The sequence below is a fragment of the Lynx rufus genome, unplaced genomic scaffold (assembly GCF_022079265.1).
Source record: "Lynx rufus isolate CCGP_SWC_20201006 ecotype Redwood Valley unplaced genomic scaffold, mLynRuf1.p SCAF_9, whole genome shotgun sequence".
Taxonomy (NCBI): Eukaryota; Metazoa; Chordata; class Mammalia; order Carnivora; family Felidae; genus Lynx; species Lynx rufus.
In genome coordinates, this window is record NW_025814897.1 from 57,787,035 (window position 1) to 57,807,076 (window position 20,042).

Sequence of the window (20,042 nt, forward strand, 5' to 3'; positions counted from 1 at the left end):
CTTAAAACTTTGAAAAACAGTTTTTGATTTTAAGTCTTACAGGCTCATCGGAAATAATAACAATAAGAAAATAAATCTCCCAGAAGCCCACTATCCAAAGATAACCCTTAGGTTGATATTTTGCCATTTCCTTTCTATATTTTTTCTACTCACATATTTGAGATATGCTATAATTGTTTCTATAAAATTGTTATTATACTATATATATTTTAATATTTTCATTGTCTTCCACTTAATATTGAACTATGAACACTCTTCAGTCCTTAAATATTGCTTAAAATATTCTTTCCTTTAAATTTTTTAACGTTTATTTTTATTTTTGAAAGAGAGAGAGAGGGAGAGAACAAGTGGGGGAGGGGCAAAGAGAGAGGGAAACAGAATCTGGAGCAGGCTCCAGGCTCTGAGCTGTCAGCACAGAGCCCGATGCAGGACCTCAATCCACGAACCATAAGATCATGACCTGAGCCAAAGTCAGCCGCTTAACCAACTGAGCCACCCAGGAACCCCTTAAAATATTAATTCTTAAAATGGAATAATACCCCAACAGATTGCTTTGTGAATACAATCATTTTCTAATCTTGGTCCTTTGGGTTGCTGTGGATTTTTATCATTATAATGTTGTGACAAATGTCCTTACACAGACAGGATATCATATTCTAAATTTTTCTCTCATTAAGTAAGAGAATAAAAGTTACAATGTAATAATTTTTCAGCAGACATTGCTGCCATTTCTACCCAAAGTTCACCCCTGGTGAGGTAGAAATGGTACTAAATGTTTTCTCAAAAATCTCATATAATAGTTCTTGGATTTTCCTATGTGAAGGATGGTAATTTGTTTGTATGTCTTAGGGTCAAGAAATTTTAATAAGAAGTTATAAAAGTGTTGAACTGAATTTTCATTCTCTCTCCAGTGGTCATTGGAAAGTTTTCACAGGGAATGAGTTGGCAGCTTTGTTTGGGTGGTGGATGTTTGATTGCTGGAAGAAAAATAAATCAAGAAATGCTGATGTGAAGAACGTTTATATGTTAGCCACCACAGTCTCTTCCAAAATTTTGAAGGCAATTGCACTTGAAGAAGGATTTCATTTTGAAGTAAGAAAAGATAATATCTGTGTGCTACTTTTCTAAATCAATTTCTTTTTTAAAATTACATGAGCTATTACTTAAACCCATTAATCTGACAATTTTTTCAAGTTTATTTATTTTGAGATAGAGAGCACGAGCTGGGGGAGGGGCAGAGAGAGAGAGAGGGAGAGAGAGAATCCGAAGCAGGCTCTGAGCAATCAGCACAGAGCCTAATGCAGAGCTCAAACTCACAAACTATGAAATCATGACCTGACCTGAAATCAAGGGTCGGATGCTTAACCAACTGAGCCACCCAGGTGCCCCTCTAAATCAATTTCTATACATTAAATTCACCTCCCCACTAAAACTGACTTTTATTGACTTGATTTATAATCCCCCCTTTTTTCTAATTCTGTTAAAATTTGCTCATCTTTTGACAATTCAGACACCTTGAGCCAAGTTCATCCAGTATGTGAATTTCTGGAACTAAGATAAGATGTTCTTTAAAAATTGAATTAATGCTTATTATTTCATACAACAATACTTGGTTTTCATACTGAGAAAATCTTGCTCCTAGTGACCTCATCAGTAGCATAAACTCCATTCCAAAAAATTGTAGGTATCATCGACCACTGTTTAGGCTCTTCAGGTTCAGTCTTAAGAAAATTAAAGCAGTCTTCTAAATTGTAAATGAAGACCCAATGATTCTCCATCCAAAAAAACAAATAATGACTCACTCTCAGTACAGATCTGTAACCTCTGTCTCAGGCAGTTAAGCTGACAGTTGTTTTTTTTGTTTTTTTTTTTTTCAACGTTTATTTATTTTTGGGACAGAGAGAGACAGAGCATGAACAGGGGAGGGGCAGAGAGAGAGGGAGACACAGAATTGGAAACAGGCTCCAGGCTCTGAGCCATCAGCCCAGAGCCCGACGCGGGGCTCGAACTCACGGACCGCGAGATCGTGACCTGGCTGAAGTCGGATGCTTAACCGACTGCGCCACCCAGGCGCCCCAAGCTGACAGTTTTTAGAGCTTCTGAGACTGATGCCAATTAAATTGCTTTTCCTCTGCCATCTTTGCCAAAATGTCAGTGTAAATGTCACCTCTGGGCCTTTTTTTTTTTTTTTTTTTAGCCACAGCCAAGCTACAGGTCTTAACATTAATTGGCTGAATAAAATAAAATTATACCTGTTTTAATGAAATGGAACTTTCATTCTCAGTCTTTTAAAGAAATACAAACAGCAAAAGAGCAGAAATTGAAAATTTATTCAAGCTTGAGATTCTGAATTATATTAATGTTAACATTCTCCTTGTTAATATCTATGGCAAAAACAACATACAATGAGCACAAAAGAGAAAAAAGAACCTGATTCTGGAGACCAATATTATAAATTTGCTTCCTTGTGTTGTTGTATGTAAGGAGGTAGCAGAGGTTTTTGGCTTTTATTTTTTCCCACTGAGGAAGTAGAGAGGTGAATTGGGAATCATAAGCTAGTAATGGTCAGCTCTAGAATCAGTGTCTATCACATGCTCTTTCTGTTGACTCTAAAACAGTTCACGTCTTTTTTTTTTTTTTAAATCTTTATTTATTTTTGAGAGAGAGCAACAGAGTGCAAGCAGGGGAAAAACAGACAGAGAGGGAGACACAGAATCTGAAGCAGGCTCCAGGCTCTGAGCTGTGAGCACAGAGCCTGATGCAGGGCTCAAACTCACCAACCGCGAGTTCATGACCAGAGCTGAAGTTGGATGCTTAACCCACTGAGCCACCCAGGCGCCCCATAAAACAGTTCATGTCTTTATTTTTTTTTTTAATGTTTTATTTATTTTTGACAGAGAGAGAGAGAGAGAGAGAGAGAGAGAGAGAGAGACAGAGCATGCATGGGGGAGGGGCAGAGAGAGAGGGAGACATAGAATCTGAAACAGGCTCCAGGTTCTGAGCCACCAGCACAAAGCCCGATGTGGGGCTTGAACTCGGGAACAAGATCATGACTTGAGCTGAAGTCGGACGCTCAACTGACTGAGCCACCCAGGCACCCCAGACAGTTCATGTCTTTAAAGTGAACAGTAGCTCATCAGATGAAAAGTCCTTGAATCTAATTACCAAAGAAGGGCTCAGTAACTCTCTTGGGTTTATTTAGGCCATGGTATTATACTAAGGAACACTTGGTTCAAGCATATGCTGTGATAATGATGTAAGTGCATCATTAAAAAGCTTTATGGCCTTCAATTATTCAAGGGGACTAAATCACATGCTTCGTAGGGTGCTCTTATATTAGTACTTATAATACAGCCTAAAAGACAGTTTCTGAGAAGCAGTGTAATTGAATCCTGGCTCTATCTCATATACGGCATAATCTTGGGCAAATTTACTGAGCCTCTATTTCAGCAACAGAGTTTTTGTAAGCATTTAAAAAGACAGTGATATAGAGCACCCGTTAACAGTGCTTGATAAATAGTGGATGATCATAATAGATGTGTGTATTTATGTTACTTTGTGACTATCTGTATCACCACTTTTAACTGCTGGACTGTATTTGGTGCAAATCACCTATTTGTGTGCTCAATGAATAGTAGTTTATCAGTCGTGGCAATGTGAATCCAAGCATTTCCTGGCTGTATGCTTACCACTTTATAAATCTGTGTGGACCAAACACCGTAACAGAAGATCACTATGAGAGTGTTATGTGCATTTAGCAATAGGCTTTACTATATTTTTATGAGGAGTCACTTAACTAGAGTGGCCTTCTGTGCATTTCAGGAAACATTACCAGGTTTTAAATGGATTGGATGTAGGATAAAAGACCTCCTGGAAAATGGGAAAGAAGTCCTTTTTGCATTTGAGGAGTCAATTGGTATGTAGTAAATATTAAAATCTTTGAAATTTGAATGAGAGCATGTTTTTATTTATTTTTTTATTTTTTTTTATTTTTTTATTTTTTTTAAATTTTTTTTTCAATGTTTATTTATTTTTGGGACAGAGAGAGACAGAGCATGAACGGGGGAGGGGCAGAGAGAGAGGGAGACACAGAATCGGAAACAGGCTCCAGGCTCTGAGCCATCAGCCCAGAGCCTGACGCGGGGCTCGAACTCCCGGACCGCGAGATCGTGACCTGGCTGAAGTCGGACGCTTAACCGACTGCGCCACCCAGGCGCCCCAAGAGCATGTTTTTAAATATAGGAATTCTGTGGAGAGGAGTTTTTGTCTTCTGGTTTTGCATTTTGTGTTGTAAAAACCATAGAGAACTCAGAAATATGTGGCTGCATTTTTCTTCGTGGGAAAAAAAGACCCTTAAAAATTCCCTAAATACCTTCAGTATCAAGGGGTATCATCTATTACTAGGCTCTTAAATTCATTTGTTCTTCTGAAGAAATAAAACTATTGAAATTAGTATTTTTAATTTTTTTTGATGTTTATTTTTGAGAGAGAGTGAGACAGAGCATGAGCAGGGGAGGGGCAGAGAGAGGGAGACACAGAATCCAAAGCAGGCTTCAGGCTCTGAGCTGTCAGCACAAAGCCTGACACGGGGCTCAAACTCACGGACTGTGAGATCATGACCTGAGCCGAAGTCAGACGCTCAACCGACTGAGCCACCCAGGCGCCCCTGGAAATTATTTTTTTCAAGTTTATTTATTTATTTTGAAAGAGGGACAGCACGAGTGCAGAGGGGAAGAGAGAGAGGGAGAATCCCAAGCAGGCTCCATACCATCAGCGTGGAGCCAGATGTGGGGCTCGAACCCATGAAACCGTGAGATCATGACTTGAGCCGAAACCAAGAATTGGATGCTTAACCACTGAGCCACCCAGGCACCACTAAAACTATTGAAATTATTATAGGCTTAAGTTTTCCCCTTTTTTCAAAAATGTGTTTTAATTCTCAGGTTTTCTGTGTGGAACTTCAGTTTTGGACAAAGATGGGGTGAGTGCAGCCGTTGTTGTTGCTGAGATGGCAGCTTACCTGGAAACCATGAACATAACATTGAAACAACAACTGATTAAGGTTTATGAAAAGTAAGTTATGTTATTATGAATTTCTAGTTTCAATTGCTAAATTTCTCAATTTTTTGGTTCTCCTTTTAGATTTCTAAATTTGGTTTTGAAAATAGCCAATCCTTTTTAAAAAGTTCTAAAACTGAACTAAAGACTTCCACTTTCTACATAATACAATAATAGGCTTATCTTTAATATGTACTTTCCTGAAGAGTTATCTGACATATGATTTTAACACTTTAAATTTTTGTGCAGATATGGTTATCACATTTCAAAAACGTCCTATTTCTTGTGTTATGATCCGATTACCATCAAAAGTATATTTGAAAGGCTTCGCAATTTTGATTCTCCAAAAGAATATCCAAAATTTTGTGGGACATTTGCTATATTGCACATACGGGATGTTACCACTGGATATGACAGCAGCCAGCCTAATAAGAAATCAGTAAGTACCCATATATATTTTTTTAAGTTTTTTAACAATTTGTAGTACTTCGTACTATAGTGAAATGGTGGAAGTTCAAGCCTGTGAGTGTCTTGAAACTAGGGGATTCATTGTTTTTCTTCAGAGCAGTTTTTTTTTCAATTTTTTTTTTGTTTTTTTAATGTTTGTTTATTTATTTATTTTTTTTTTAATTTTTTTTTTTTCAACGTTTATTTATTTTTGGGACAGAGAGAGACAGAGCATGAACGGGGGAGGGGCAGAGAGAGAGGAAGACACAGAATCGGAAACAGGCTCCAGGCTCTGAGCCATCAGCCCAGAGCCCGACGCGGGGCTCGAACTCACGGACCGCGAGATCGTGACCTGGCTGAAGTCGGACGCTTAACCGACTGCGCCACCCAGGCGCCCCTAATGTTTGTTTATTTTTGAGAGAGACAGAGTGTGAGCCAAGAAGGGGCAGAGAGAGAGAGAGAGACACACAGAATCCAAAGCAGACTCCAGGCTCTGAGCTGTCAGCACAGAGCCTGACGCGGGGCTCAAACCCACGAACCGTGAGGTCATGACCTGAGCCGAAGTCTGACGCTTAACCGACTGAGCCACCGAGGTGCCCCATCTTCAGAGCAGTTGTAATCCCAGAGCCTCCCTGCCTCTGATCCTGTCCTCCTCTTTCTCCATGTGGGGAGATGGAAAGAGAATTAGACAAAAAGAGAAAGGAAAGGAGAGAGGGAGAATGTGTGATGATGCTATATAATGCTGAAAATAAAGTCTAAAAGCCTGTTGTTTCAAAGTTCACAATTAACCCCCTTCTATTTGTAACTTCCCTTTTCGACCTTATTCCCTATACCTGTAGCCAAATAGAACAACTTAATAGTTTCTTACATGCATACATTTTTATTAAAAATTTCTCTCTTCTTGCTCAAGCTATTTCCTCAGTCTTTGTTTCCTTCCTATTGCTGCAGGTCCACACCTTAGCCATTATTTAAGACTTCAGACAAATGTCACCTCCTCCACATACCCTCCAGGTCCCAAAATTAGATATCTTCCTCCTGAGGCTTCATTATATATGGTGCCTTCCTCTTGTCACTTATCACTTTCTATCTTATCATTGTGTTGTACATGGCAGATCCATTTCTGATACACCTCTGTGCCTCTCAAGGCTCCTGCCTACGTGGTAGGTGCTCAACAAATATTTAAATGCTATAGATTGCTGATCATATGTATTTGGTTATTGTTATGGTTATTAGCCTAAATTTCCATTTATAATGTCCTGATGTCTCAAGTTGCTAGGGGCATAATATATTTTGGGAAATCTGCAACTTCTTGTGTATGATATAGCTCATAATCCTTTTATGTGTGTATATTCATCTGGTCAGCAAATATTGGTTCCCAGTTGTTGGTATTCTGTATATGTGCAAGGATGTGTGTATCTATTTTTCTGTCTTTGTAAACTACTTGAAGAGAAGAACCAAATTTTTTGCTTCTTTTTATTTCACTACTGTTGCTGTGCTCAGAGTAGTTCTTGCTGTGATGCTTTTTTCCTATTAACCCCCTTTAAGCTTTATGATATTCATTATTCAAAGTACTTTTCTGTGTGTTCTCTGCAGATGCTTACAACAATTTTATAAGGCAGGTGCTATAGATGTTGTTAATCCCCTAAGGTCACTTAGTAAGTGTCAAAGACTTTGTTAGGTTTTTCTTCACATTTCAGATTGATATTCATGTGTATGTTCAATAGGCATTTATCAGAATCCTTTGGTGCTACAGGTACAGACACACTGGAGATAGAGCAATGACAAAGGCGCTGTTTCTACACTCAAGAGTCTAGTGGGGAAATGGAAGGAAACTGATTACAACATGACAAATGCAACCAGGGGGTGCATAAGGTGCCATGGAAGAGCATAGGAAGGACCCCTGCTCGGATTTGGGAGGCTTATGGAATACATTCTAGAGGACTTTTGGGAGCTGAGTAAGAGTGGGAGTTATCCAGATGTAGGAGGAACAGTGGGTGTTCAGGCAAACGGAGCAGCAGGTGCTAGATCTGGAGGTGAGAAGGCATGTTCTCCTTCATAGAACCACAAGGAGTTCTCTACAACTGTAGTGGTAGTGTGGAGTTTGAGGCAGAATGGCCTGTGCGGTGTGTGGGTTAGAGAGAGACAAACTCCCGGGCGGGAAGATCAGTTCATATGCTGTTTCAGTAATCAAGCTGAGAGATGATGGGAGCCTAAATTTTTTTTATGTTTATTATTTTTGAGAAAGAGATTGAGAGTGGGGTAGGGGCAGAGAGAGGAGGGGGGCAGAGGATCTGAAGCGGCTCCATGCTGATAGCAGAAGAGTCTGATGCTGGGCTCTAACTCACGAACCATGAGATCGTGACCTAAACCAAAGTTGGATGTCTAACTGACTGAGCCACCCAGGTGCCCCTAAATTTAATATAGTAGCAGTGGAGATAGAAAGTTGGGCGAAGTAGAATACACAGGACTTGCTAATTGATGGTCTGTGAGTGAAAAAGAGGAGAAGAAGGTGTCTGGTTTTTTTTTAACTTTTTGTAATGTTTATTTACTTTTGAGAGAGAGAGAGAGACAGAGTGTGAGCAGGGGAGAGGCAGAGAGAGAGGGAGACACAGAATCTGAAGCAGGCTCTAGGCTCTGAGCTGTCAGCACAGAGCCCATTGTGGTTCTCAAACTCATGAACTGCAAGATCATGACCTGAGCCAAAGTTGGACATTTAACCAACTGAGCCACCCAGGAACCCCAGAAGGTGACTGTTTTAAGCAACCGGTGCATGGTAATACCACTGAGGGAGGGGTTTCACGGAGAGGACCAGGCTCAGGACACCTGGTGAAAGGCACCACTGTCAAACCCATGTCACAGTACAACCCCCACAGGTCCCCAAAGATACCTTCATAGACAGATCTGTGGTCCAGGAAGAGTACAAGTGTTAATCCATATGTTCAATGTCAAAAGTAAAGCTTTATTTCTTTTTTTAACTTTTACATAAAAAGTATACAATTTTTTTGTACCCCAGTAGGTTATTTGCCCTGTCCTCTAGGATATGGGCACTCTGCTTTGGAAGCTATTGATAAACTGTGAAAGTGCTTTGAAATTGTAAAGCACTTTGCAAACGTAGAGGCAGTTTGGACTTTGGTACAAATAGGCCTGGCCTCAGCTTCTTGCTCTGCCACTTTAGTTGATTACCTCGACTAGGTTGTTTACTCTTTTTGAAACTTGTCAGTAAATTGGAAGTAATATTTACTTTGGAAGATTATTCTTGAGGCCTAGAGACCATGTATATAACCCAATGCCTGTACTATTATAAATGTTAAGTACATGGTATATTTATAAATTATTATGTATGTACTCTCCTTTTGTATTTTATGATTCTTTTAAAAATATTTTCAGCTGTAAAAAACACATAACATAATAGGTACCACCATAACTGTTTAAGCATGCAGGCCCAGCAACGTTAACTATATCTGCATTATTTTGCAACAAATCTCCAGAACTTTTTCATCTTGCTAAACTGAAACCCCATACCATTAAACAACTGCCCCCGCCCCCCACCAGCCCTTACCAACAGCCTTCTACTTTCTGTTTCTATGAATTTGACTCCTTTAGATACCTCATATAAGTAGCGTATGTTTTACAACTCTTGAAAATGAAAAAGGTACTGAGTGTAACTAAGCTGTTGTTAAAATTGTGCATAGGTGCTGCCTGTGAGTAAAAACAGCCAAATGATTACATTTACTTTTCAAAATGGCTGTGTGGCTACTCTTCGGACAAGCGGGACAGAACCCAAGATAAAGTATTACGCAGAGATGTGTGCATCACCAGAGCAGAGGTGAGAATTGATTTTTTATATATATATATATATATATACATATATGCACATATATAAAGTTTATTGAGATACAATTCACATACTGTACAGTTTACCCATTCAAAGTGTACAATTCAGTGGTTTTTAGTATATTGTGCAATCATTACAATCAATTTTTTTCTCCATGTATTCTTTTTTTTTTTTATTCTCAAATTAGCTAACATAACAGTGTAGTCTTGGCTTCAGTAGATTCTGATGATTCATCATGTATAACACCCAGTTCTCATCCCAACAAGTGCCCTCCTTAATACCCATCATCTGTTTTCCCCACCCTCATCAACCCTCAATTTGTCCTCTGTATTTAAGAGTCTCTTATGGTTTGCCACAATCATTTTTTTTTTTTACTAACAATTTTAGAACATTTTCATCACCTCAAAAAGAAACACCATCCCCATTAGCAGTCACTTGCTATCCCCCACCCTCTTCACCCTAGGCGGCCACCAATCTACTGTCATTATAGACTAGTTTATTGTGGACATTTCATATAATGGAATCATACAATATCTAGCCCTTTGTGACTGGCATCTTTTACTTAACATAATGTTTTCAAGTTTCATCCATGTTGCATGAATCAGCACTTTATTCCTTTTTTAAAAAAAATTGTTTTCATGGCCTAATGATATTCTATTGTATGGGTTATAAAACTTTTTTATCCATTTTTCAGGCATTGGACATTTGGGTTATTTCCACATTTTAACTATTAATGAATAGCAGTGCTACAAATATTTGTGCAAAAATTTTTGTGTGGACATGTTTTCATTTCACTTGGGTATATAGGTGGTGTAGAATTGCTAGGTCACATGGTAGTTCTATGTTTAACCTTCAGAGAAACTGTCAGACTATTTTCCAAACCAGCTGCATCATTTAGAAATTGAATTTTTAAATTTTAGTGAATTTTTATTACTGGAAGGTTCTGTGAGCTTTAACTGTTATATGTTGAACATAAAGAAATGATGAACAAATAATTTTCAGACAATATTCATTTTTTTAATTTTTTTTTAAATGTTATTTTGAGAGAGAGAGAGGGAGGGAGAGAATGAGCAGTGGAAGGGCAGGGAGAGAGAGAGAGGGAGAGAAAATCCCAAGCAGGCTCTGTACACAGAGCCCCATGTGGGGCTCAATCCCACAAACTGAGATCATGACCTGAGCCAAAATCAGGAGATGGATGCTCAACCAACTGAGCCACCCAGGCGCCCCGAGAATATTCATTTTTTACATCAAATATGATTTGACTTAATCTGCCTAATTTATTGCCTTTTAAGAGTAAGAATTGTGACTAAATTGACTTTAATAAACATCTCAAATGCTATTTAAACTTACTAAAAGTAGTACCTTGTCACTGATTAATATACTTTTGGGAAGGAGATTTTTTGGAATTGCCTTCAGAGTCCGAGGTACATTATTTTGTATGTTCCTAAGTCTTTGCATTTAAGAGTAGATTTTATTTCCTTTGGGGGCAAAAAGACATCCTGAAGTCATTCAGAGTAGAGTTTAAAGGAAACCAAACTGGGTAATGCTGTATTTGGCTAAAACCAAAGGATGATTATTAAAGTAATAAAAAATGATTGTGAAGTCAGTTGAGAAGAGGCTTTCCTGGAAATCTTTTGGGCAACAGCAGTGATGACTTTGAAGCATATACCTGTAAGTGTATATTTATTTTTTAAACATCTCATTTTTCTAGTCACATCTCCCTCTGTACCTGAATCATGCCATGTCATCCCATAATATCTACTGGGTATCCTTCAAAGTTTTCAGGAAGCCATTTTAGCATAACACCTAGTATTGGTGTTCTAGGCCATTAAATTGCCTAACTCAGGAGAAATCTGTAACTCATCCATGTACTGTGTACCAAGGAACTCCCTTTCGTGAAATTCAACTTCAGTTGGTGATAATTGTGTTTTGTGTGTGTGTGATCGTTTCCCCTTTAGTCTTGTTTTGTTTTAACTGAGTGAACTTCCGTTTTGTTAACAAATTGTTTGATCATCCTCTCCGGAATACGTCATCTTAAAATTATAACAATTTAAATGAATTTTAAGGTGATGAAAATGAAGAATTTCAAAACCCTTAATCTTTCTCTTCAGTGACACTGCCTTACTAGAAGAGGAATTGAAGAAACTCATTGAAGCTCTGATTGAGAATTTTCTTGAGCCCAGTAAAAATGGACTGATCTGGCGTTCTGTTTAGTGCACACCAGTACATCATTTCTTTGCACTGGCACATGGAGCAGAACAGCAAAGAACTCCATGTGTTGACGTCATATTATCATTCTCTCCCTATCTCCTCTGGCCAAGTATCCTTTTACTTTTATTTTCTTTCTTTTGGTTGGCTGACTAAACAAACTATCAATTTGAAATGCAATGGTCTGGAGAGAAATGATTCAAATTTTTTCATAATCTTGAACAAAAGTCATTGCATTAAAAGTATTATAGTGACACATTGTTCTTCCTTTAACAGAAAAAAAACAATACATAAGTGAGTTTTCTTATTTAAGTGTGATTAAGCTTAGTTCCATATTATAATTGTGTAGAGCACGGTTTTAAAAAAAAAAAGGCAGATAAATGCTATATAATTGTAGAGTTAGTTAAGAAAATTAATCTATAAAATTGACAAGAAAATGGCATTGCTCCCATAATACTGTGGGAAAGTGTCATTGTTATGTCACAGATATTAACTTACAAAGTAGAGTATTTGAAATAGGGTATTTGCATTTTTAGCTTAGAACCGATGTTACAATATGTGGTTTCAGCTTCTCTTTTTTCAGGTGCTCTTAATGTAGTGTGAACTTATTGTACGTATTTAAAATTCTGACGTTTACTGAACGTAAAACAATAGTGGCAGTGCTCCTAGTGGTTTCGTTCTTGTCAGATTTCTTAGTGCCTTCTCAGGGTATGGTATGAATTAAAACAGTGTTCCTGCATTAAATATAATTTAATCAGCCAATTTTCAGACAGTTGAGGAAAACTTCCAAACTATGTAGGTGCTTCCCCTCTATAGCAAATAAATTTGCCCTTTAAAAAAATCTTATGAATGTAAATAAAAATGTTAATAAAAGCAAACTCAGTGTAACTATACTGAAGGATCTTCATGTTAGAATTCAGGCTCAGTAATCACAGTCTTCAAGTAAAGAAAAAAATCTGAACTGAGAAAGGAGCTCTAAATTTATTTAAATGTCTAACTTTGGAATTACATTTTTATAAGTAGATTTATTCCTTTATCAGATGAAGTAATGCTAATTTTACTAAGAAATAAAATATCCAGATTTTAGGTGTTAGAAAACACTAAAACTACATGTTTTAAAACTAAATTCCAGTTTGTTCTAACATCTTGCTGGCCACTGTAGAATTTCTGATCTCAAGAGTACTCTTTACCAATATGGAAAAAAATTTTGGAAGGTCACTTTTGGTTGATTCCCCAGACTTCTAAAAAAGTCTTAATAGAGAAATACCGTTTAATCTCCTTAAAGTGTATCCTGTCCTATATAACTCACAGAATAATTAAACCCAAGTGCTGTAGTTAAGAGGTAACAATCACAAGGCCTTGTGTGTAATTATACTGAACAAATAGCTAGTGGGATATAACTGGTATTAGAGAATTTATTTCCTAAAAAATAATAATAACATAAAATTTAAACATTTATTAAATAACAGTTTGGTTTATTGCAGCTATCAGCTAACATTTGGTTGAACCCATATAGTCCAAGTATAATTTTCAAATTATTGTATTGCCACTATTGTTAATTTGTTCCTTCCTTTCTTATAGCTAGATCTTGTATGACTGTAGGTAATAGCTAGCTAAGGGTAGAGCACCATACTTCTGAATGACATTGTTTTCAAAGGCTTTGCACTAGGGAAAATGTGTATACTTTTTTGCTTTATTGGCTTTAAGGAATGTAGAATGTAACTTAGGAGATAGCCTATATTCTGCCAAGTATTATAAACAATGCTATATATATCAAAAATATGTGTATTTGGCTTTAGTGTCTGTGTTTCCATGACTGAAGAACAAAGTGAAGCTAAAATGATATGATAGCCCATTCATAATCACTAAAGCCATGTCATGATTGTCATTCTATTATAAAGAGAACAGTTTGAGTGCTTTAATATAATACAATGTTTAAGTCATCTTAATCAAGGTGAAAAGTTATGAAAGCTTAGGTTATCTCAAAAATTTAAAAATCCAAAGTTAAAATTAACAAAATTTTACAAATGTTCCTGAAATGTATAGATTGAGGGAATTATTAGATTCTAGCCAAGCTCTCAAGTCTATGTAAGCATGGTATTTTAACATGAACTTGACATAGTGGGTATACAGTGGCCTAATAGAATAAATCAGTAATCCAAGTCAACCAGGAAGGGCAGAGGTGCTGGCCCATGAGTCTCAGCCTTGGGCTCTACATTGTTTAGCTTTTTCTTTATGAATTATATCACAAAAATGAATGCACTCTCCTTGAGTATATAGATCAAAACTGGGCTTCTCTAGAGTTTTGGGGAAAAGGAACAAACTAGTGGGGCAAGGTCAAAGAATACATTGAAAATAAGCAGTAGAAATAAACAAACAATAGAAAAGTCAATAAGATGGCACAGGAACAACTTCTTGTGAAGGGCAAACTAACCTCTCAAAAAGTAGGGAATAAACTGGCTGTGGGCAAGTTATTTAGCTGTGTTTGTTATTACGATGAACAAATAGCGAACCTTTTGCTTTCTTTCCTTTATTAGCAACCACTAAAAAGAAGCCAAGTTTTAGGAGGTGAGAAAAAGTACCCCTCTTACTGATTCAATTCCTGCTAGGATGTTGTGTCTTAGGATCATATGGGAACTGGGGAGGAGAGGACATAGCAGAAATAAAAAGGAATATATACAAATTGGAAAATAAGACTTGTGAGAAAGAGTTCAAAGAATTAAGATCATTTAACTCTGGAGGGGAGAAAGCTGTTGAGATAGTTTAATTAGTCTTCTTAAGTTATTAGTTGAATCTTTTATTGAAAGGCTCAAAGTAAGAAGGAATATATCAAACTATTCTTTATCTTCAATGAGGACAGACTAAAAAAGAATAAGGATCTTTTTTAAAAAATTAAATAACAAATTTATATATTAAGGAATGTACTAAATGGATTTTAAAGGTTCCTTCCAATACTTTTTTTTAAAACTCAGGTTGGGACAATGATGATATCATAGCACTGAAAGTTACATTTGAGGTTTTGCTCCTTATCTAGAAGAATTTAGCTCACAAGAGAGTTTTTGTATATGTTGAGTAGTAGACGCATGAGTGCAGTCTTTATTCACTGCATAAAGACCTGCTCGGATATTATTTTTAACTTAACCTGGCAAATAAGTGAGACTTGAACACCATTTTATTCATCTTGAAGACTATATAGCATTATAGGATATTTGAGGGTTTTGTTTTAACTGTATTGTTATTTGGGTGTCCTAACTTCAGCAGAGAGGAAGACTCTATATACTCTGGGCATAATAGTGTGGATCCAGTGGAAAAAGACTGGATACTCTGGGCATAACTTTATATAGGAAATAGACCTCCTATTTCTTAAGGAGGTTGCTTCTGGAATTGATCGAACAAAGGTATTAGCTGGAGTTTAATGGAGAAATTGTTCTATGAACTATGAATTGCTGCTATTGGTATTTCTTTCAGATGTTTTCCACTGATATTTGTGATGCTTGAAAAATCCAAATTTTGATTGGATAAATTTATTTTATGCCTTTTTCTCTCTACCTCCCTTTTTCCCTAGGTCCCCTCCCACATTTTGTTACTGTGAAAAGCTATTGCCCTATTACCTCACTGATAAGAAATCTTAATTGTATTCATTCAGAATGCTTTAAACGTGTTCATAAACTATGTCTGTTTTTTGGACTTTTGGTTATTTTGTTATTATTGTGAGAATATTTAAGACATTGTAAGAAGTAATTTTAAATCTATTTCATAACCTTTTTGGTCTGTCTGGATACTACTATATGTTAATTTATTATAGCCTTTTACAATTCACTTGTTTTTCTGAGATTGCTCTAGAAACTGATGAGGAAAGAGTCATACTAATCAATTGAATGGTCAATTGATCTCACATATTATTGCAGGTTTCCTTGTACTTGGGGTATCCAAAGCACAAAATTTGAGGAAATCTTTTTTCACATTTGTCCCCAAAGCATCTTACCATAAGCCGTAAGAAGTCCCAGGTGGAACGAAGAGGATCTTTCTTTGCAGGACTTAACACAGCACGATTTTCTTTAGTTCCAGGTGGAAACAAAGTTAAAGTTTTCCATTGGTTACTTTAAAAAATTAACCATACTATTACATTCATTAAATGATCTTTTCTCTTTGTTCATTCAAGACTGTGTACTTGAAAAAGAGGACATATAAGAATGAGTAACGTGTCCAAGGTAAGGGCAAATGACATATCTAAAGTTTGCTTCTCAAATTTTTCCACCCTAAAGCAGAAGAGTATAAATACTCTTGGGGGGGGGAGGGGAAAGGGGCCCAAGCACAAAATCTGAAGTAGTCTACCACTCGTGAAATTTCGTGTTCTGTCTTAAAAACGTAAGTTGAATTTTGCATTCTCCATAATAAAACTGTTTCGACATAAAGATGATTCCTTCAGTCTTCACGGAAACCAGTGCTGCCGGCAAGGAGCACCACATTTAGCACACGGCCTCTCAGTTTTCCCCCTCTACCCTCCTCAATTGCCACGTCTGCCTGGTGGTACACACACTGACTTTGGGAAATATAGACATAGGACATACCTAGGATATTCCCTGCCTTTTAAAAGCTGAACTTTGAAAGTATTAATGCCAAATTAAACTGAACTGAAACAGCTCCGTTACCACTGAGCCTTATATAATATTGTCAGAGGTGTTGGCCCATTTGTTTTCATTAACTCATTGGCATTTCTTGACCGAGAAGGAGCACCCAACTATCAGCTCCCTGAGAGCAGAGATCATGTTTTATTAGTTTTTCATACCCACACCCTCCCCCTGCCCCCCAGATACAGTACCTGTTATAGAGTGCCTAGTTGGTGACAGTAGGAATTAGGGGGTTGTATTTTAAAGAAACTAATAGTTTAAGTAAGAAACAATCAAAAATGTTAATTTTCTGATTCAGTTTTTTTAAGCATTTCTCATTGCTGGAATTTATGATAAATCTTCATTAAGCATGCACACCCTTAAATACTGTTTCTTTTGAGAGAGCAGAGCATATTCCTATTTGCAAATTATATATAATGCCTAGTATTTTACACTCAAAGCAAGATGTTGGCCAAGTAGGCTAAGAAGGTATCTATGTAGACTTAATATCACGGGTTATAAGTGCCATTTTGAGCCTAATAGTGCTACCTTCCAAGTGAGTCACAACTAATTTGAAACTATTTGGTATATTTTTGTCCACTGTTATGATTCATCATATATCTTAAAAGAGGCACTCAAACAAGAGTCTGCATCTGTATATATGGTGAGGCCTTTTTGTTTTAGGCTAAAATAAACTCTTTGTATTATGTCATTGAATATGCCAGATAAAATATATACAGTTAAGAATGAATTATTTTTCTGACTTGTGCAGCAGTTGCTCAAAATTGTGCCCTTGTTTTAACAGTTTCTGTCAACATTTTCTCATTTTTTTCCCTATGAAAACACCAGGATGTATCATAAGTACTGCCTGTGAGAATTTGCACTTGAAGTGTTTGTGAGTGGATTTCTTGTGGTTTTAGCAAATGAAGTGTTATCGGTAATAAACAGGCCTCTTTATAAGCATGAGTCTCTGTGTAATTTTTATTATCTTAATTACTGTGTGGTTCATAAAGTTTGCTATCCAAATGGAACATATTTTTGAAATATATGCATGGCATACCTAGAACCTACTTTCAGCCTAAATGAATATTCTAGCTTATTATTCACTAAACATGTTCATAAACTGGTTCATCAGAAGTCCCAGAAGAAAGAGCTAATATTCAAGTTTTTTCCATCTTATTTTTCTCTTTCTTTCATTTGACCTAATTTGTCTATTCACCTTAGCATCAGTTAACATAATAAAAAGTTAAATATATATTATAATATATTTGTTATTCCTGGTCCTTCCTTCCTGTCTTCCCTAAACTTGCACTTCCTCATTTCTGTTAGTGATAGGACCATTCTCCTGTCTTTATTTTCCTCTCTTTAATTCTGATTCTAATCATTAAATGGTCTCATCTTGCATGCAGCTTGCTTTAAATTATTTTATCCTTCTGCTTCATTATTTTTTTTTTAATTTTTTTAGTGTTTGTGTATTTTTGAGACAGAGAGAGACAGAGCATGAGCCGGGGAGGGGCAGAGAGAGAGAGGGAGACACAGAATCTGAAGCAGGGTCCAGGCTCTGAGCTGTCAGCACAGAGCCCGATGTGGGGCTTGAACTCACGTACTGTGAGATTGTGACCTGAGCTGAAGTCAGACTCTTAACCAACAGAGTCACCCAGGCACCCCATGCTTCATTATTTCATTTTATAAATATTTATGAAGTTGGAAATATGTAGGTACCAAGGGCCCTCCAGAAGGCTACAAAGTAGGAAAAAAGACACAGCAGCCATTTTATTGTTGGAACAGCCTGTTCAGGACACTGTTCCCATGACCCCCAATCCACCAGATCACCTTTATCTATTCCTTATGTCTTTGGATTCAAAGCACTAGAAAGAAGGCCCAGTTGGCTTTTGTGATACTTTGGTGACATGCCTTCCTCCTAGCTGAAACCAAAAACTGATAAGAGAAGAATTTGACCCCCCAGCTTCCTTCTGAATGGTAGTAGGAGGCAGGCCACTGCATTTATACCTTTCCATCAAGACACAGTGGGAGAGAGTTAATTGACCGATTGGAAATTATGGGGAAGGCTAAGAAAGAGGGAGGACGCATCAAACACAGATCAGCTTGAGTGTGCAGAGAACTGTAAGTGGTTTGCTATTGGCATGTTGAGTAGGGGTGTGAGTGGAGAGAGCCCTATGTGCTGTGCTATGGAGCTTAGACTTCAATCAGCAGGTGAGAGTATAGAAAGGCATAAGCAGAAGGTCTCTGAGATGGTGGTGTGGGTGGGGAGGTGGTATGAGAGACCCCACCCCTGGTAAGAACCTTAAAGTTCATCTTATCCAACCCTCATCAATTCCCACTATCTGCAGATTTATATTTGAACCTCTCCTGTGACAACTTGCCAAGTTGTACTCTTTTAAAGAAAGGCCAGTATAGGGGCTTCTGGGTGGCTCAGTTGGTTAGGTGTCTGACTTCGGCGCAGGTCACGATCTTAAGGCTTGTGGGTTCGAGTCCCATGTCAGACTCTGTGCTGACAGCTCGGAGCCCGGAGCCTGCTTCAGATTCTGTGTCTCCCTTTCTCTCTGCCCTTCCCCTACTCACACTCTCTCAAAAATAAACGAAAAAAAATTTTTTTAATTTATAAAAAAAAATACTAAAGGCCAGTAGAGAGTTCTTTCTTGTGTTCAGCTGAAATATGCCTCCCGAAGCTTCTGTCCTCCAATTGTATTTGAAAGATCAATGTGATTCCAAACTGCATCTCCTTTTCACTCCAAATCCCTTTTCCCTCAGTCTAAATATGCACAGTGCAGCTACTGTTCCTTGTATGACCATCCAATTGCCTTCCTGATCACCATGTGGACAGTTTTCAAAAAGCTGGATCCAGAGTTAATATGCTACACCAGAAATGGTAGTACCAGCCCAGAGTAGTAAAAGGTGGGATTTAGTCCTGATATGGGAGGGGGCTCTGCCTGGGGCACATCACTTGACACTTCTTCACTTCGCAAATAACTCCTTTAACCCTCAATTCAAGCATCATGCCTTCCAAAAAGCCTTCACTGCCCGGTTGCCACCTCCCACCCCACCAGCCAAACTGGAAAGGGCCCTGCTCTATATGGCCATAGCTCCCTTTGCCAGCCTCTGTTAACAGCACATCCCACACCAGGAAGAAATGATCTGCTTGTGTATTGGACTCTCCCAGCTCTCCGAAAGCTGGAATTGGCTGACTCAATGCAGTACCCCCAGTGCCCCCAACTGAGCCAAGCAGATGATGAGCCCTCAAAAAAAAAAAAAAAAAAGGTTCAGCTGAAGTGAACTGAATTGGAATAATTGGAATTTGAGCTGAGCTTTTAAAGGCAAGTAGGCGGGGCGCCTGGGTGGCGCAGTCGGTTAAGCATCCGACTTCAGCCAGGTCACGATCTCGCGGTCCGTGGGTTCGAGCCCCGCGTCAGGCTCTGGGCTGATGGCTCCGAGCCTGGAGCCTGTTTCCGATTCTGTGTCTCCCTCTCTCTCTGCCCCTCCCCCGTTCATGCTCTGTCTCTCTCTGTCCCAAAAAAATAAATAAAAACCGTTGAAAAAAAAAATAAAGGCAAGTAGGCTATGAATAAGCAAAGGGGAGAAGACACACATGTTATATGAGTACATTCAACTCAAAGCAAAGAAATATGAGAATGAAGACTTGGGAAGTAGGACTACTTGAGATTTGCTAGAAGGGCTTCAAGACAGACATAAACTGAAGCGGAAAAAAGTCATAAACTGAGGGGAGAGAAATCAACCTGAGGCTAAATAAGGCATGGGGGAAGGGTAGGAGAGATTTGTTCCCATGTGGGGAGGGAACAAGGGCAGAAAAAAACCAGCAACTGGGTCAGTTTCTTCCAGTTGCTATTCCATTCCCACATATGCAT

At 38.0% G+C, this 20,042-nt stretch overlaps 1 protein-coding gene across 1 annotated transcript in view; it reads left to right on the forward strand.

The window, feature by feature from the left end:
* Positions 1-17,121, forward strand: part of PGM2L1 (phosphoglucomutase 2 like 1) — a 50,754-nt gene extending 33,633 nt beyond the window's left edge. Inside the window, exons 9-14 of the mRNA XM_047070142.1 lie at positions 912-1,092; positions 3,823-3,916; positions 4,944-5,073; positions 5,308-5,497; positions 9,198-9,331; positions 11,452-17,121. Of these exons, the coding sequence (XP_046926098.1) occupies positions 912-1,092; positions 3,823-3,916; positions 4,944-5,073; positions 5,308-5,497; positions 9,198-9,331; positions 11,452-11,554 (832 nt within the window). The 3' untranslated portion in view covers positions 11,555-17,121. The remainder of the gene's footprint in view (positions 1-911; positions 1,093-3,822; positions 3,917-4,943; positions 5,074-5,307; positions 5,498-9,197; positions 9,332-11,451) is intronic.
* The last annotated feature ends 2,921 nt before the right edge of the window (positions 17,122-20,042 follow it).